The 17,205-nt window shown below is 50.3% G+C and overlaps 1 protein-coding gene across 1 annotated transcript in view; it reads right to left on the bottom strand.

Moving 5' to 3' along the window:
* Positions 1–15,701, bottom strand: part of LOC106741013 (retinal homeobox protein Rx1-like) — a 47,690-nt gene extending 31,989 nt beyond the window's left edge. The window contains exon 1 of the mRNA XM_014612570.1: positions 15,330–15,701. Within this exon, the coding sequence (XP_014468056.1) occupies positions 15,330–15,504 (175 nt within the window). The 5' untranslated portion in view covers positions 15,505–15,701. The remainder of the gene's footprint in view (positions 1–15,329) is intronic.
* Between the last annotated feature and the right edge of the window lie 1,504 nt (positions 15,702–17,205).

Raw genomic sequence — 17,205 nt, 5'->3', positions numbered from 1 at the left:
TATATATATATATATATATATATATGCGAATACATATATACATTTATATATATTCAGGTACTCTCATTAACTGCATAATTAACCTTCTCTCGCGTCGTAGCGCAGTACATTAGATCGAATTGTGGAGGGGTAATCGGGTGGCTCAATGGCGGCGGTTCCGCGTGCACTTGCGCGAGCGTGCGCAGCCGCTGGCACAGCACGCATCCCGCACAATCACCCATGCACGCACGCACGCACATCATATACACACACGTACACGTATAATAAACACACGCACGCAGGCGGGCGAGCGCGTGCTTATCCCGGCGTATAGCTTCCTCGCGAGAGGCTTCGCCCGGCGCTAACCAACAGCCTAATAACCTCGCCTTGGCTGGTGATTGACGCGCGCCTGTACCGGCTAATTATCAACAACAATCAATAATGGCCCCCCGAGAATGCCGACGCTACCGTCCCGCTGCGCCCGCGCCTCCTCCTTCTTTGCTTCACCACCTACACATCTCTCCTCCTCTTCTTCGACGTCACTCCCCCTCTGAGCCTTTCGGCTCCCTCGCGACGCCACCCCTTCCACGGCCTGTCTCCGTCGAAGGCCGTGAATCCGCGGAGGCGGCTGAGTCTGTTTTAAATTATCTTCTTTCTACAAAAAGGTGGACCTATCTATGCGGAAAATAACGTATCCCGACGCTGAGAGAATGAGGATTCTCAATTATCGCAGGTCTCCGAATTTCGAGGGGAATTTGCTCCGCCGAATGTTCATTCGTGATTTCTTTAAAGAAGTCTGCGGGATAATTTCGCTTGAAAATTGCGAGTTTAGAATTAGGGAGTTCAACACTCACGCTTCTTCTTTTTCTTCCACTATATCCGTGTATCTTAACAGGAGGAAAAACGGCGGAAAAATGTCGCGGATATTTCCGATTTTCCCTGCAAATACCCGCTCATATTGTTCGCGCGCGAACAGACGACGCGATAGCTCCGTAAAGGATATCCGCGAAAGCGGATTTCTGTGATGCGGCATACGTCTGATATTCGAATAACTGGATGCCTCATGTATACGTGCGTGGATACGTCTGCGCAATAATTGGTTTCGGTTGGGACGGAGTAACCATCATGATTAAATCCTACGAGGCAGGAGTAGCAGGCTGGCGGAGCACCGTTGCTCTTACTACTTGCCGCCCTGTTATATCGAGGGTGTACGGAGTGTATAGCGTCGAAAACGACCTGCATTTTCGCGGATTAAACGCGACACTGTGCCCGTGAAAGTGAAAGTTTACGACGTTATCCGAAAGCCGAGACCTCGGGATTGATTCGAGACGTTCACGAGGGCCGAAGAGGGCATTGTTCGGCTACTTTTGCGGGAGCACACATTGTGAATGATTCTCCCGCTCGACGAATTTGCGATCTTGCGGGCAGAGTCGAGCAAAAGCCCGACGCGATGTTCGTTCTCGCTCCGCTTTCGCATAATCCGTAATGAAAATCTATCAGTGAGGAATCAAAAGGTCGACACGCGAGGTCGATTGAGAAGTATCTGAAACGATAAATGGATAGCGACAGTGATATCAAATTTCCGTTGTTGACAAGTTTTATCCTTCAGAAGAACATTTGTCGAACGTAGGCTTACTATCACTCGTATTCCCAATTCATTCGCGATCTCCATTTATTTCCAAACCTGAAAAAGTGGCTCGGCAAAAAGAAATCTTGGCCGTTGCAACAGTCAAAGTGCGAGCTCATCACTGACAATGTCTACGCTTCGGCGAGCTGTCGTACAAGCACTACGAGTGAGCCTATATTTGGCACATATTGTTCTGAAGAACCAAACCCGTCAACAATAGCAATTTGATACTATCGTCGCCATCTGCGCGTCACTTCGGATGCTTCACAATCGACCCACCTAAATATAAAGAGAGTTATTCACAACATTCCGAGAGACAAGAACAACTTCCAAGTATTTCTGCTGCATCCCAGTTTTTTACGCGTCGATATAATGAAAAATATTTTAATACTCGACGTACGAATTTATGCTCGTTATAGCTGCATCGCCGCGGCGTTCAATCCGTGGAGTACTAATTTATTTTTTTCGTCACGTCGATTGGTACACGCGATAGCATGCTCTACTCTGGTTAACACGATCCAGCTTCCAGGCAAAATCTGCTAACACATCCTTCCCGCGAGATATTATCGCGGCGCGCAAATAGAAACGTTTTCCCGATGAAAAATTTTATGACACACACACACTCACCGGGACACGGAGGGGGACGAACGGGAGACGACGCGGTCACGCGTTGCAGCGGTATTTCGCGTTCACGAGAGCGACGGAGGAGATGGTATCGCGCGGATGCAAAGCGGTCCTAGTCGCTTCTAGCTACTTAAGAGATTGACACGACGAGATAGTATAATGGACGGCGCGGTCGGAGGGAGAAAGAGAGAGAAAGAGAGAGAGGATTCGTGGCTGCTCTCGCCGAACCGGCCACTGACTCTAATGGGCCAACACTGATCGCTGATAAATTTCAAAACGCCGTGGGGGCCTTTTGATTCTTCGCGGCGGCGGCTTAATCGAGTTAAGGAGTCGATTAAGGAGCGCGTTAATGCGCTCTTCGAGAATGACGCGCGCGCGCGCGCCGCTCGGCGCGATTGTGGGACGAGCGATATATGTTAGGTGAGCGAATCGGAGATCACCCGAAGGCCCGTTCGAATGCAAATTCGGCCTATTCTGAGCGCGACTCTGCGCCGTACACACAAGTCACGTGCAAGACGTTGCTCTAATTTGAGAATCGAGCTCGGTTGCTCCTTTAACGACGAATGCGCGCGGTCGGAATAACGGAGCAATTTACTGTATTTATTACTCGCCTTACCCGAAATAGCGATTCGTAATTTAGCGAAGCGTTATTTTCAGAGTTCGCACGAGCGCATTGTAAACATATCTTTCGGTCGTGCGAACGATTGTAGTTGTAATTTAAAATCGAAGAACGATGGATCTGGAGGATTTCTCATTTTGAATGCTACAACTACTTTATTCTATTCTCGACCAAATACTTGTCTTTCCGCGACAATGACAATGAACAAGGAAGGGTTTTAGAATTTCATTAGATGACTGTAGAATAAGCGAACGCGGTCCTGAAATTCGAAAATTGCAAGTATCGTACGTATGCCCATCCTGAACCAGGTTAATATCACTGCATGATCATCGTAGACACAATTAACCACGTCGGATGCATCGCTTCTCGTACACCATTTTTCCCCGCGGATTTCTCACTCCGCGCGTTGACGGAACGAAAGTACGACAAAGATGAATTATCAGACGCGCGTAGCAAGGTGTCCTAACACACCGACGGAGACGATTCTTCGCGGGAATCCTCGCGGGAGCCATATATTATATCGTTGTTGCCATCGATGTATCGAAGATCGATGGCTGACCGTGTCCACGGGTCGTCACGTTAATAGCCGCGCGGCGAGAATTAAAATTTCTCGCGTTTAGCGACGACGACGGGTGGAGAAGCCGGCCGGGGGGGGTTGAAAATTTAAAAGAAATCGCGTCCAGCCGCGTCAAAAGTTGTGCGCATTGTTGTGAGCGCTTGAAAACGTGGCCTGCCAGTCGAGTTCGTTTCCCTGTTTGTAATGTAAACCGCATATATCCCAAAGCGCGCGCTTAATATATTTGTGAGCAAATGTCGCGAATGCGGTGAATTAGAGGTAAACGAATTGATTCCAACAAATATACGCGGCTCGCGTAACAGCGGACGGACGATGATATCCGACAGCCGGTCAAATTAATTAACGTCCCGTTTGGCGCGTTTGCGTTTGAGAGAAAGAAAGAGTCGTTCTCGGCCCCTCATAAAAAAACGGGAAGCCGGTCAACCGTCAGTCAAGTGTTAAGATGGCTGCGCGAAAAAAAAACCGATGAACCTTCGTGCATTTTTAGACATCTGTGATCCGACGTGATTTCGCAATGACGAACATTTCGAGAGAGCGCGCTCTCGCGGAATCGCGCGTTCCGGCAGCTCGCGAGGGCTGGCGGGAAAGGGGGAAGGATGATTTTGCGGCAGCTCGAGATTCTTCCCCGATGCCATTTACCGTTTTCTCCTCGTTACGCCGGTGAAACGCGTTTCGACGCCGGTCGTTTCCATCGCGCGTCATTAGTGTCGTCGCGCGGAACCGCAATTTGCCCGGCGTAATCGTGGAAGAACAGGCTGATAATTCGGGCTGATAATGCGGAGCGAAGAAATGAAAATTGATAGATCGCGATATCGGGGATATGAAGAAAGACGGGGCGCGATCCGCGCTTCTCGCGGATTTTCGGCGTTGCGCGCGCGGGACGTGGCATATTGAAATCACGTGTTAATTGAATTTCCTGTCCGATATTGACGCACCCGACCGGTATCCGTGATCGAGATCTGAGCTAACTGCGACGTGATCGGTATACAATATCACGATCCGCGCATAATTCCGCCGCCTATTCTCCCGGATGAACGGACGACGCGGTCGCAAAATCGCGTTAAACGAGCGCCACCTCGTTCTTTCCTCGCGCGGATCGCGACCATTTCTCGTCGCCGTGAGAGTGTGTCCCCTTCGGTCATTGAAAGCATCGATGAGCACGCGAAATCTCTCCACCACGAGAAAAAACAGCTATTTCATCGCGCGGATACTCGCTCGATATTCGATGCAGGATATACACCGTGCCGCGTCGTTTGTACTTAAGCACGGCTGTCGATTCGGAATCTAATTTCCTTGATCGGCGTGGGAGGAGGCGGGAGAAGGTGAAACAAGGAGAGGGAAAGAGAAAGAGAGAGGGGGGGGGGTGCAACGGGAGAGGAAATAAGAGAAAGAGGACCGACCGGTATGCCGTCACACAGAGGGCTTAGCTCGCCGACCAAAGAGGATTACAGAATTTGTCTTCTCGTGGACCGTCATCGGTGTCGTTCCTTCTCCCCCTCTCTCTCTCTCCCTCTCCTCGCTTCTGTCCTCTCTTCCTCCCTCTCTTTTCGTCTTCAATCCTCCTCCTCCCCTTCGCCTTGCCGTTCTCTCGTCCCGACTCTTTTCGTTTTTATCTCCGGAACGAAACGCAATGGCCACTTTGCGCGGCACAAAGTTTCGACGGAAATTTCTTCGTAAAAGCCACTGTCACCTGTCGCGCTCTTTAATCCGATGCACGTATCGATCCTCGAGATGCGTCTCCACCCGCGAGAGACGACTCTCTCTCTCTTTCTCTCCCTCTCTCTCGCTCGCTCGCTTCGTTCCCTTTCATTCTCTCGTTTCATTTCCCTCCTTCTTCTGTCTCTTTCTCTCTCTTTCTCTTTTTTCTCTCTCGCCCGGTCGTGAAACAGTGGACAAATGTTTTTATTACTGCGTTAGAATGGTAGTATATAATGCTGCGGTCAATATATGTACATATATATATATATATATATATATATATACTTGATCCAGCAAATTTAATTTATTTAAAGTATACGGATCATCGGGAGCTGTTAGTCAAGTTAAATGACGGGGGATTAATAAAGCGCGCGAGAGGAAGAATGGGGGAAGGGGAGTGAGATGGTAAATTAGCGAACTGGTTTCCACCCAGATCTCCCCACGACTGGGTTTTTCTTCATCGAGCGAACAGAATAAACGTGGTTATCTCTGCTCCTCTTCGAGAAAGAGAGAGAGAGAGAGAGAGCGCAGCGTTGAATTCACCGGTTCACAACGAATTAAATTTCCAGACGCAAGACTGATACCGCCGATCTAGCGCGGCGTGTTTGGAGATACCTGCGAATTAATCGATAAGACAGAATTAATAAAATGGTGTACGAGCAAATTAGCTTCCGTAAGTGGCGCGAGAGTGACCGCCGTGCTGTAAACTTTTCCTCTCTTCTTTAAAATAACGCGCACAATAGGCTTCTCGTCGCGACGGAAGGAAGATCGGCAAAACGTGGGCGCGTTTAATCTCTCGCTCGGTGAAGATGAATATTATATCGATTATTCGCGTATCGGTATCGAATTATTAAACCGTCAGGGGGAACGATGAGCCGGTACGCACACTGTGTGTGTGTGTATGTACGTGTGTGCGCGCGCGTCCGCGTCTCAACAACGCCCGACAGGTAAGGTTCTTAAACTGTCATCGGGTTCTCGTCGTCGGGGATAGAGTTTCCATCTCGACCGGTCAATGTACGCGGCGTGTCGCAGTCTAGAGCCCCTCAAGTTAGACTCTGCACATGTAAAGCAGGGCTTGCAATGAGAATTTAAGGCGTTAAGATTGAAGAAATTTTAACAAGGACCGATTTTCACGCAGGTGGAAAATATGTTTTACCGTGTAGGAAGGATGTCTACTGAATAACGATTTGTTCTCTCACTCCAGATTGTGTCCTTTCACGTGATAATCCTCAGTTCCGCTATCAAAAAGTCTGATCAAAAAAGGAACTAGACCGATCAGTAAAAGAACCGAGATGTTCCAGACTCCAGCTTGAGGGACTCTGCTCGCGCCCGTTAATTGGACACTCGTCACTCGTCCGCCGGCTTCGGGACGTAGTAGAAAAATGTCGCAAAATGTCGTTGCGAAACCGGATGCACGATTAACGTAGCCGTTTTGCGAAGGAGGAAAAATTCCCGACGAACGAAAATGAGAATCGAAGACTCGCCGATTTCGACTTGCTTCGTTCCCTCCTCCTGCATCCCCCCGCGCCGACGAGGGATTATTCCGAAGACACACTCGGCGCGTATCCGCGAACTTCGTTCGCTCCAATGAATTTCCTCGCGTACATCCTCGCATGCTTCCTAAATCCGCCGGCCGGATTAATAATCCTCAATTCCGGACAATCTCACCGCGTCGACGTTCGCCTGATCGAGCGGCCGCGACGTCGCTGACCACCTAACTGCTTGCTCGTCCACTCGCCCCTGCCTAACGGACTAAGCGCTGGTTTTTCGATATTTCACGGCATGCACGTCGGCTGCCCGCCCGCCCGGAGTAATTCCCGGCGGAGCTGAAATTTCGCAATTACGCGTGCACGGCGGCGCGCGCAATTTTCCCCGTGTGGAATTACCGCGCGGGTGAAATTCGTGCGGCCGCGTCTGACTTTCGGGCGGACACACGTCCTCCCTCGCCTCCCGAATGCATGTGCATGCGCCACGAAAGGGGAGGCGGGCGAAGAGACCGTGTCGCAAAGGGGCCGCGGGGGGAATGGTTTATTTTGTTTACGTTCCTTTCGCGTGGTTTATGGCTCGCGACGGCGCGCCGGGCCTTCGTTATAATAGTAATCAACCGGGCGGGCGCCCCCCCTCTCGTTATCGTTACTAGTTAATAATTTAATTGTTCGGTGGCGTGCGGGCTTTATTGGGATATCTCTGCCGACATCGCGCGCGTGTTGCCGCGTAGGTGCGCCGCTTATACGTGTGCGTGTGCCCGCCTGCGTGCCGCTTTCCCAGCCGGCCGAAAGGCCGCGTGGCTCGCGAGAGAGCGGCTGGTTCCGTTCGCCGTGTTGTTGCCGCGACGTACGCGCACGTGCACGAGCGAGCGAGCGGCCGAGTGAGTGACGGCGCGCACACACGCGCATCCTGAATTATCCAGGCGTCAATATTAATCGTGGTAATGACGTACCGATTGCTAATCGCTGCACAAATTACGCCAATACTGCACCGCGCGAGCACCGTCTCTACTTCCTCTCTATATCCAGCCGTGTATCTGCCTGCGTCCCTCCTCTATTTCCGTCTCTCTTTCTCCCTCCCTCCCCCGACCTCTCTCGCTCTATGTCTCTCTCTTTCTCTCTCTCTCTGTCTGCCTATATCCATCTCTCTCCCTGTCTCTCACAGAGCACGCGGCACAGGTCATATCTATACCTATATATGCAGACTTCCGTCTCGACGTAGTCGACTATCGATCACGAGGCGTTTTGGTATCCGAGCGCAGTAAAATAGGTTCCGCGATGCCCGGTGTACGATTGATCGGCGACACCTGCGCGCCAATTACCACTCGCAAGCTTTGATCCAGCGGTAATCCGGTTAAATCGACGCGCAGCGCGGCACGACGCGCGACGGTAGTTTTCCACGCGCACGCTTTCGTCGGGTGCTCGAAAAGGAGGAAAGAATTTGACGTTGTCCAGGGTGTCGTCGTCGACACCATTCGATGTTTTCACCGGTTCAATCGAATTGTCTCGCGACAATCATCATCTCGCTGTGGTAATTGTCGAATGGAAATTACGTAAACGATGAAAGTGTTCGCTCTGAGAAGACGAGTAGGATATTTTGCGAAAACATGCATTGGTAGATATGAAGCGATATCTCCTATCGCATGATAAAACTTTAAGACTCCCAGTCCCTCGTTGCGACCGTCCTTGTTTGTTTAATGATGTCAGAAGTGAGAAAATACTTGCTAAGGATTCTTGCGTTATAATGAAAAAATTTACTTGCAAAATGACATCTGTGATCGATTCAGCTTGTGAATACACGCTTGTAAAATTGTCCAAATGCTTTTCCTTTACTCAAACAATCAGTAAATAGTCACAAAATTAATTTAATATAGAATCTGCTCTTTTATCTTCTTTCTTTTCTCATTCCGTCAAAATTAATTTTACAATTTATCGATTATTCGAGTAAAAATGTTACAACTGTAAAATGTAACAGACCATTTACAAATGTGTTAAAGCGATCGGGAGTGTCATTTTGTGAGAATATCACTTTATTTGAACGTATCACACAAGAATTTTTGGTATGCATTTTCTCGCTTCTAACGTCATCATATAAGTTTCAGCGGGAGACCTGAGTCTTAACAATAAGAAAAAAAGAAAATTGTTCAAAACACCGATAGGCCTCGTTTGGCATCTCTCACCGTCATTTCTGTGCCTTATCGTATTAATAGTACGCGCTGATTCCTGTTGATTCGCGTCTTCGTTCGCGATCGAGCCATAAGTGCGAAAAGTTCGCCGCCAAAAAGCAACGAGGTTCCAGCAATAAACGGGTATGAAATTACACGTAATCGCCGATGCCCCTCTAGCGCGGTAGTGCAGCCGCGTGTTGTCACGCGATCGAAAATGCTCCCCCTAACAAAGCGCTTTTACGTGCGGCGCTCCGGGTCGACGCGATGCGCGCAACGTTCTTACGTTACGCCCGTAGGGCCCGCGATACTCTTTTGTAATATAGACATTACCAATGACTCGCATTGAGGTATTTAGAGATTTTACACGTAAGAATGCTCTTTTTCATGTGGTCGTTTACTCGAAGAGCGCTACTAACAATTCCAAATGGAAGATATCTCCGAAAATGTAAAACGTCTGTGAGCACGGGAACAAAGTCAAATAGGACAAATATTTATATGAACTTTTTGTGTTATTTTTGTGTAGTGAATTCATTTCTGAAATTATGCTCACATGTTATGAAACACCTCGTGTAGAGCGTCCTAAGTTTTTTTCAAGTAATAGATACCTTGTATATTTAATATTTCTTAAGAACAATTCATAAACGGACAGAAACACAGCCGAATCGCATCGAGGAAAAGAGGAATATGTAGAATTGAAAGAAGTAAAAAGGTAAATGAAAACGCGTTAACGTGTAACCTCGCGCAAGTGAATATAGATATCGATTCGTATTCCGCTTAACGCGAAATATAGATGTTGCATTTTAAGTTGCAATTGTAGGTTGATAAGTGTGGTTGGGTTAGGTCGTATATCAGCGTCCGCGATCAGATTAGCGTCAATTTAGCGGTAAAAGCCAGGTCGTAAATATTTCCTACAAGCTCGAAATCAGATGAAGCGGTGTAACACACACACACACGAATACACACACCATCACGCAATCAGTAATGAAATTGCGATAACGTGAGTCTCATGTCAGCGGGCGAAAATACAAATTTTTTTCGCGGAGGAACGTGAACTGAAACAATGCAGTATTCATTCGCGGCGGCAGATAATCTCACTTTAGCAAAGTATTTCGGGTAGGCGTTGCGTTACAACTTGTCCACGTCTTCATTCGACAAAAACACGTCAACGACATATCATGTGAAACAACGGCTTTCACTTATCGAGGAACATCCACTGTTTCGTGTATTACCGTACGGACATTCTTTATTGACGCTTGATCTCGAAGTATTATCATTCCGCCACTTACAATTCAAGAAGCGTTACTTTGCTGTGCACGTTGGCTTCGCTCGATCGGAAACTCGGTCGGATCGCCGATTGGGTTTTGTCCCTGACTGGTCACGGACCGTTTCTGGGATCGATTATTTACCAAGAATAACTGTTAGGCGCTCCCTCGAGTGATCGGTCGCGGACAATTAATCCTGGCAATTTATCGTAATTAACGCGAATACATTATCAGTCGCGCGCTCATACCCGCGCGCGATTAATTAGGGGCTCCGTTTTACTCGGGAAGATGACTTCGTATCGGGAATGAAATTAGACAGAATAATTGCGAAACTTACGAGGCGGATGATGAGATTATGAAGCGTGAAGTTAACGACGTTAAGCAACGGCGTTAAAAGGAATTAGACAGAGTCGAGTTGGGAGACACTCGTAACTCGCACGACGAGGAATTAATTCCAAGTGTGTTAATGTCGCCCGTCGTTCGCGCATACGTCGCGGAATTGATTTCGCGCGCCGAACCGCGCGGTTTCGCATTTGCTCGAGCTAATATGTCGCTTAATTGGCTTATCCTACTATTATTTATCTTACACTCTCCGTCCTTCCTCATCCGCACGCGGGGGACGTTGGGTCGCGCAATATTTCTCTCCGATATTGCTCGCGATATTAATCGCGATTACGACGAAATTGCACGTAAAAGGCGAGAATTATTTGCGAACGGTGAGCGCTTTGATTTAAATAAAAGGAAGAGGGGGCTCGCGCACGCGCGCCCTGCTGCAATGATATCCACAATTAACGGTACGCGCGTATCGAGAGCTGGCTGTAAAAATAGTTCGTTATACATTTATCTTTACTTTAAGGACAGTAACCGCGCGGGGGAAATGGTGTCTTATTACCTTCAAATCAGACGTGAAGAATCGGGTGTAAAGAGCGCGAGCGGCGGGATAATAAGAGGCGATAAAAGAAAGAAAAAGAAGCAATGCAACGGAAAGAAATAAAAAGACGAACGCGTGCGGCCGGATCGCGGCCGAATTCTCCACGCGATGCTGACCGGCGAGAATCGACGAGAGATCTTCTCGCGGGATCGGTTTCGTCGGCCCAATTTTTTGAGGCCTGTTCGCCCGAGAATGCGACCGTGTTTTAAGGCCGGCGAGCCGAAACGAGAAGGACAGCGATAAACACACCGGAGTCACAATGTGGCACGGTGACACGTATACAAATAATCGCGTATATCGCGTTCTCGCGCACAACGTCTCGTGACAACGGTCATCGGTTATTCCAGCGAGTTAATTTCGATCAATCGCGGCCGCGCACGGTAGACGGCCGATTCTCACCGCGGATAACAGACCCTGTTAGCCCCTCGCTGTTAAGGCCGCGAGTGAGTGCGGCGGTAGTGGACGAGGAGAGGAGACGAAGGAAAAAAGGCGAAGGCGTGAGTGAGAGAGGAAGAAAGGAGATGTGGCAGGCGCGATCCATTAGTAGGCACGTCAATTCACCTCTTAAGAAGCGACTTAAAGCCGCTTCCACCTATCTCCCTTTTTCTATTTTCTTTCTTTCTCTCTTCTTTCGCTTCCCCCCTCTCCCCCCCCCCCATCTCTCTATCTTTCTCTCACTCTTTCATTTTTTCCCTCCTTCTCTCGCTGCTCGTCGTTCCTCCGCTCTGCTTCATACTTATTAGCGGCGGCTGGTCCTCGCTCTTTTTACCTCCTTCTTCTCCTCCTCGCGCGCGCACGGTATCATAATTAATGATAATTCGATTAGCGGGACAAGATTGGGTCTCGACTAAGCAGCCTCTCCGTCTCTCTCTCTTTCTCATTGCTAGTGTACCTCTCTCGCACCCTTCCCCTCCCCCGGGGTCTTTCGCTCCTCGCGGTGTTCCCTTCGAGAACGATCAACGTGAATCCCCGGGAATAAACGCTGACAATTAATCCCACGTCGAACATATTAAGCTTGACGGGTCTCCACCGCAGGCTTGTACAGTCCGGAATAAGATAAGGACGTCTCGCGATGATTTCATTCGCGTTCACTTCGCTCCAAACGAGATCGCGCGTCGTTCGATTTTCGCGGACAAGTGTGGAGGAGAGGGGGATGGTATCCGACGCGGTAACGGACCGAATTAAAGTAATTGCAGGCTACTTTTGCACGGAGTCCAGGACGACCGGTAACCGGTCGATCCACCGATAACGTCGAAATGCGCTTTGCACACGTGTACACGCGCGGTTTCGTTGGAAATTTATACCGCGCTATTATTACAATCACGTAAGTGCCGACGAGAATTAGTTGTGTATTCAAAAATTTTGTACACGTACGTGGGTGAATGGCTACAATCAATCTGGCGAGAGAGAAAGAGAGAGAGAGAGAGAGAAATCGAGAGAAGAATACCTTTCTAACGCGGTCGATGGTCGCGCGCGGAAGACACAAATTGCGGCATTGCATCGGACAAATCGCGACACAACCACTCGCGCGCACAACCGCTCACGTTACTCAGGACAAGCCTGAGAATAAAGAGATAACGAGAGAGAGAGAGAGAGAGAGAGAGACTCCCCGAAATAATACATTCCGACATGTATAATATCCGCTCGTGCACCTCGTGTACCACGCGAATGATTCGTGCGAGCAATTGACGCGCGCCGAACACGCCACGAGCCGGCGCGAAGGTGTCGGTGCCGTCGCAGGTCGATTACTTACGGAAGCCGGTATTATTAACGTGACGTATAACAAGACGATATTTCGGAATCTGACGGAATCGTTTCACGACGACGACGGCGAGTATCGAAACACACCCCCGGCTTCTCCGGCGCGGACACGCGACTTGACGAAGGACGCGAGAGTCTACGCCGACAGCCGATAGTTGATCGGCCATTTTTTCTGCTCGCAGCGGCCGCGCTAATAGCGGCAGCGCCGGTACAAAATTGTTTTGTCGATTCTGACCCTTCCGCCGAAAGTGTTGCGTCGATAACTCGCGCTCTCGCCCGGGTGTGCGCGCACTTCCAGAATGACACGAACGACAGTTCGCGGGCAGCGTAGGCGAGCCGAGACACGGAAGTGTCTCGAAACAGGAATTATCGGATATACGTTACATTGGCCCGCCGCCGCCGCCGTATAACAGTCGGCGTACGACAGCGGCCGTTGCACGACAGCGGCTCGATTTCGATCGCTCGATACGGTCCGACGACAGATTAGCGGCGTGTACACGTGTGTACCTCGCAGAACGCGAGATACCCGCGATAACTAACGATTTTCTAATTATACCGCCAACGTTACCGACGAGCTTCCCACTATCTCTCTCTCTCTCTCTCTCTCTTCCTCTCTCCCCTCTCTCTCTTTCTCAGTGCGGCGCGCACGCGGAATTTACACGTGCGTCGGTGGCCATGCGATCGGTTCCGCGCGGGAAATTGATGTCAGAACGTATATCCTTAGAGAACAGTCAGAGGCCGCAGAGACGACGCACAGTTCAAGGGAGGAGTTGGTCGCGTATCAACGCGGGCGAAATTAACGCTATAATCCGAATGACGATTGACAATGGTGATTACGGTCGGGATGGAGCGATTGCGATCTATAAATGATTTAAATGATCACGCTGGGCGAATGAGGCGTTAACGAGAGAATCCGTGGGATTTCGTGAATGCGCTCTCGCGCATAGATCGTGTTTCAACGATTAATCATTGATCGCGTTGATTAGCAGTCTTCTAGCGGTCAGCGGATTTCGAAAACGCTCGGTCCATTAATCATCGACATGGATAACACCGGCTGGGGGCATCAAGGTGAATTATTTCGGGGTGTAATAAAAATAAACTAATACGACTGTGTGTGTGTGTGTGTGTGTGTGTGAGGAGGGAGGGGGGACGTGCGCGTGGTCGGAGGGAATTTCCATCGGTCGCGAGGAGGTGTGCCGCGCGTTGAGCGTTAGAACGCATAAATGTCTTGCGGAAGTGAGAAGAAGAAAAAAAGTGGAATAGGTAGCATGCGGCAAATTGATCTCATCAGTAAAGTGGAAAATCACGCAACGAACACGGCCATTATGTGGAGCAACGGGTGTATTCGTAGGTAATGCGCCATTAGCGTGTTATTATTAGACAAGATTTACACGTTTCAACGACTACCGACACATATGGGAGCCAGCGTGTATATATTACAGCGTTTTCCGTTTTCGCCGGCGCGAATCGTCCGCGCGAATTTGCGCGTGCGATTCATTAGTCCTTCATCCCTACGGTCGTGACGCGAATCTCCGACGACGTGCGCCGGCAGATTCTGCCTCGTTCTTCTTAAATTTTGTTTCCGGTATCGACCAAGCGCGACCCCGGCGATAATTAATCGAAACTCGATCAAGTGGCATTACTGGCCGTAACGCAACAGCCAGACAGAGGCGAGAGGCTAATCGCGTCTGTCGCGGCGGGATGCAAGATTCAACGTCACAGCGCGGGACGGGCAGGTCTGCTGATTGAATTAATCCGTAAATGCGAAAAAAATGATCGGAGCCCGCGCGGGAAAACGCGGCCGTCGGCCGGAATTCGTTCGGATTTACCCGAATTAAGCGGCTATTAGCGGGCCATTGATTTCTCGTTTCGGGGCAGTGATACCATTGAAATTTATATTAAACGGCGTCCGGATTGCCAGTTACTTCGCAACCCGGTACCTTGGTGAACGCGCGTCGGAAAATCGAACGACCGGCCGCAAGCAACGCGGCCCGGGAAATCTGGGATGAAATCTTATTAAACGACTGACAAATGAGTTGTAAAACGCGGCGATAAATATCCGATCGGACGAGGGTCCGCGCGATATCTGCAGGGTGATTGATGATGCGACAGCGATCAACAAACCGCGGACGGAGGGGGCGGTCACACAAAGGAGCGAGTGGATGGATCGGATGATCGAGATTACTTCGTTAATGGGTCTCGAGGGGCAGCGCCACGAGTCGTCGTCCTGTGATTGGAAAATTGACGTGCTTCGCACGTAACACGGAGGACTTTCGGAAACGGGGTTCACCTCTCGCGCGGATCCGTCCGACGGGTCGCAGCGACTTTTGAGATTTGCCTTTGCGTCGCGTTTAGTTGAGATATTTGCGTAACGACTCGTTGGTCTCAAGTCGGACCGTGAAAGCATCGGAACGTTCGCACGTGCGGACGTGTCGTCCGATAATCCGGCTTTCTAATTGTCTTGCGAAGGATTTCATTCGGAGGGTGGACAGAGCGGTGTTTCTCGTTGAAGGTAAAGTGTGTGAGTGTGCGAGAATCATGAGGGACGTGAAACGTTGATGATAGCTTGGTGATGAAATTGGTGTGAAATTAGTACCAGTGTTCTCTTGCGTGTCGCGGCTGGTGTCCTCCATCTCTTGATGAGTCCTTTTATGGCTGGCCAATCCGAGAATCGCGTCGATGCTGTGCCTTGGGGTGCTGCTGGCCGGTTTTGGTAAAACGATGTCCTGACTATTTTGAGAGGCCGAGTCGACAAGCTGCTGAGAATCCATTGTCGGGGACCCGGTCGGAGGACTTCTCGCAGGAGATCGCTTCCAGCTGGAGTGACACCGCCCTCCCGATGACTCGAGGTCCTCCTCGCGAGTGATTCCGCCGTGCAGACCTCGCTACAGCTCAGTGATCGCGCGACGAAACCGTGTGGCACACGTGTCCTTCACCGTAAAGTGCATCTCGAACAACAGCACGCACCGTTCGAGGCGTCGGGATTGGCTCCGGCAATGTTTACATCAGACCGGAACACCGTCGGAGAAGTTAGTGCTTATCCGAAAAGGATCCACCGAAAAATTCGTCCTGCAGATAGTTTTAGAGATAGGTCACCATGGTTTTAGCGTTTCTTCTTATTCTTCAGATCCTACTTCGTGGCTTTTATCGCGGGATCGTTGAAGTGTTCGATGATCACGTCATCGGCACGAATGCGACGGGATCAAATTGGTCCTTACACGTACAATCAATTCGGGCGCAGCCCAATTGAATTTCGAATTATCGCAAAGACGGATGGAACTCGATATTACGAAGTCTCCGGATGAATCTCCCCATATCTAGTCACTTGTCACCTCTTCACAAATCATGATGCAGGTCGTCATCCTCATCCGGACCTCGTCCTTATCTCGCCCAGCGCTCGTCCAGCGACGATTTCATTCTGACACTAAACCGACCTCTGGTATCTCTGACATCGGCCGACAATAACGTACGAGTGTACTCTCATCCCAAAACCACCCGTTCACCAGTAGGCCTCCAGCCAATTTCCAAAGATACGTCCTCCGCTGCTGTCTTCGCTTCGACACCCGATCACCGGTTTCAGAATCCGAAACCTCCCAGCGACTCTGGGCTACGAGCCGCTGCGTAATCACTTACGTGGATCAGGAAAAGTGAAATCGACTGAGGTATAGCGTAACCCCCGATCTCTTAACGGGACACCCGATCTGGTCCTCGGCTCATTCACTTTCGTCCAGGCGCCAGATGGCCCAGGAACCTTCCCGTTAAGGTCGAAGCTCTTGAGCGTGCGTCGTGTCAACGAGGACTAGCCGGCCGTCGTCTACCGGGGTGGCCTTTGTTGCAGCTGCACACAACTACTCCCGGAGACTGCTCACAAGTGAGAGAGGAGGTCCGGGCGCGAGGCGTGGCCTGAACGGGCGAATCGGCAGAGCCGTTTGTCGCTTAGTCTACCAATCCTGATGGAGATCCTGGAACATGGCGAGGCAGTGGTGCTCAATCCGGGGCTTTCGACGTAACCCTCTCTCCTGCACGGGGTTGCCGCAGGGGTTGAGGAGGGCGGACGGGCTCCCATGACGCCGTCTCGGCCCCACCAAGATGTACGTACGAGCCTCACGAGGGTAGTGTAGCCTACGTCTGCCTGTGTGCGTGTGCGGGTGGTGTGTGTGTGCGCGCGCTCGATTGCTACGTGGCTACGTGTATGCGAGATGAGTGTGTGAGGGACGAACACAGAGAGAGAGAGAGAGAGGGCGAGAGCGAGTCCGTGCGCGCACACGCGCACCGCGAAGGGGTGGTTCACCTAAACAGAGGCGGATGGTACACACACGCGGCCGGAGTGGGTTGATTCTTGCGGCGGATTCTGGCATCCCCTGTAATTGCCAGAAATGAGGTAAAGCTTACCGCTTACGCCAAGCCTCCTACGCTTCTGGATGCCCCGCAGATTCGCGCGACCTTACGCGCCGCTTTTGCGTCTCCGCGCC

The sequence above is a fragment of the Dinoponera quadriceps genome, unplaced genomic scaffold (genome assembly GCF_001313825.1).
Source record: "Dinoponera quadriceps isolate SergipeBrazil2010 unplaced genomic scaffold, ASM131382v1 scaffold367, whole genome shotgun sequence".
Lineage (NCBI taxonomy): Eukaryota > Metazoa > Arthropoda > Insecta > Hymenoptera > Formicidae > Dinoponera > Dinoponera quadriceps.
Note: the sequence above shows the minus strand (reverse complement) of the source record. Positions and strands in the feature narration are given on the sequence as shown.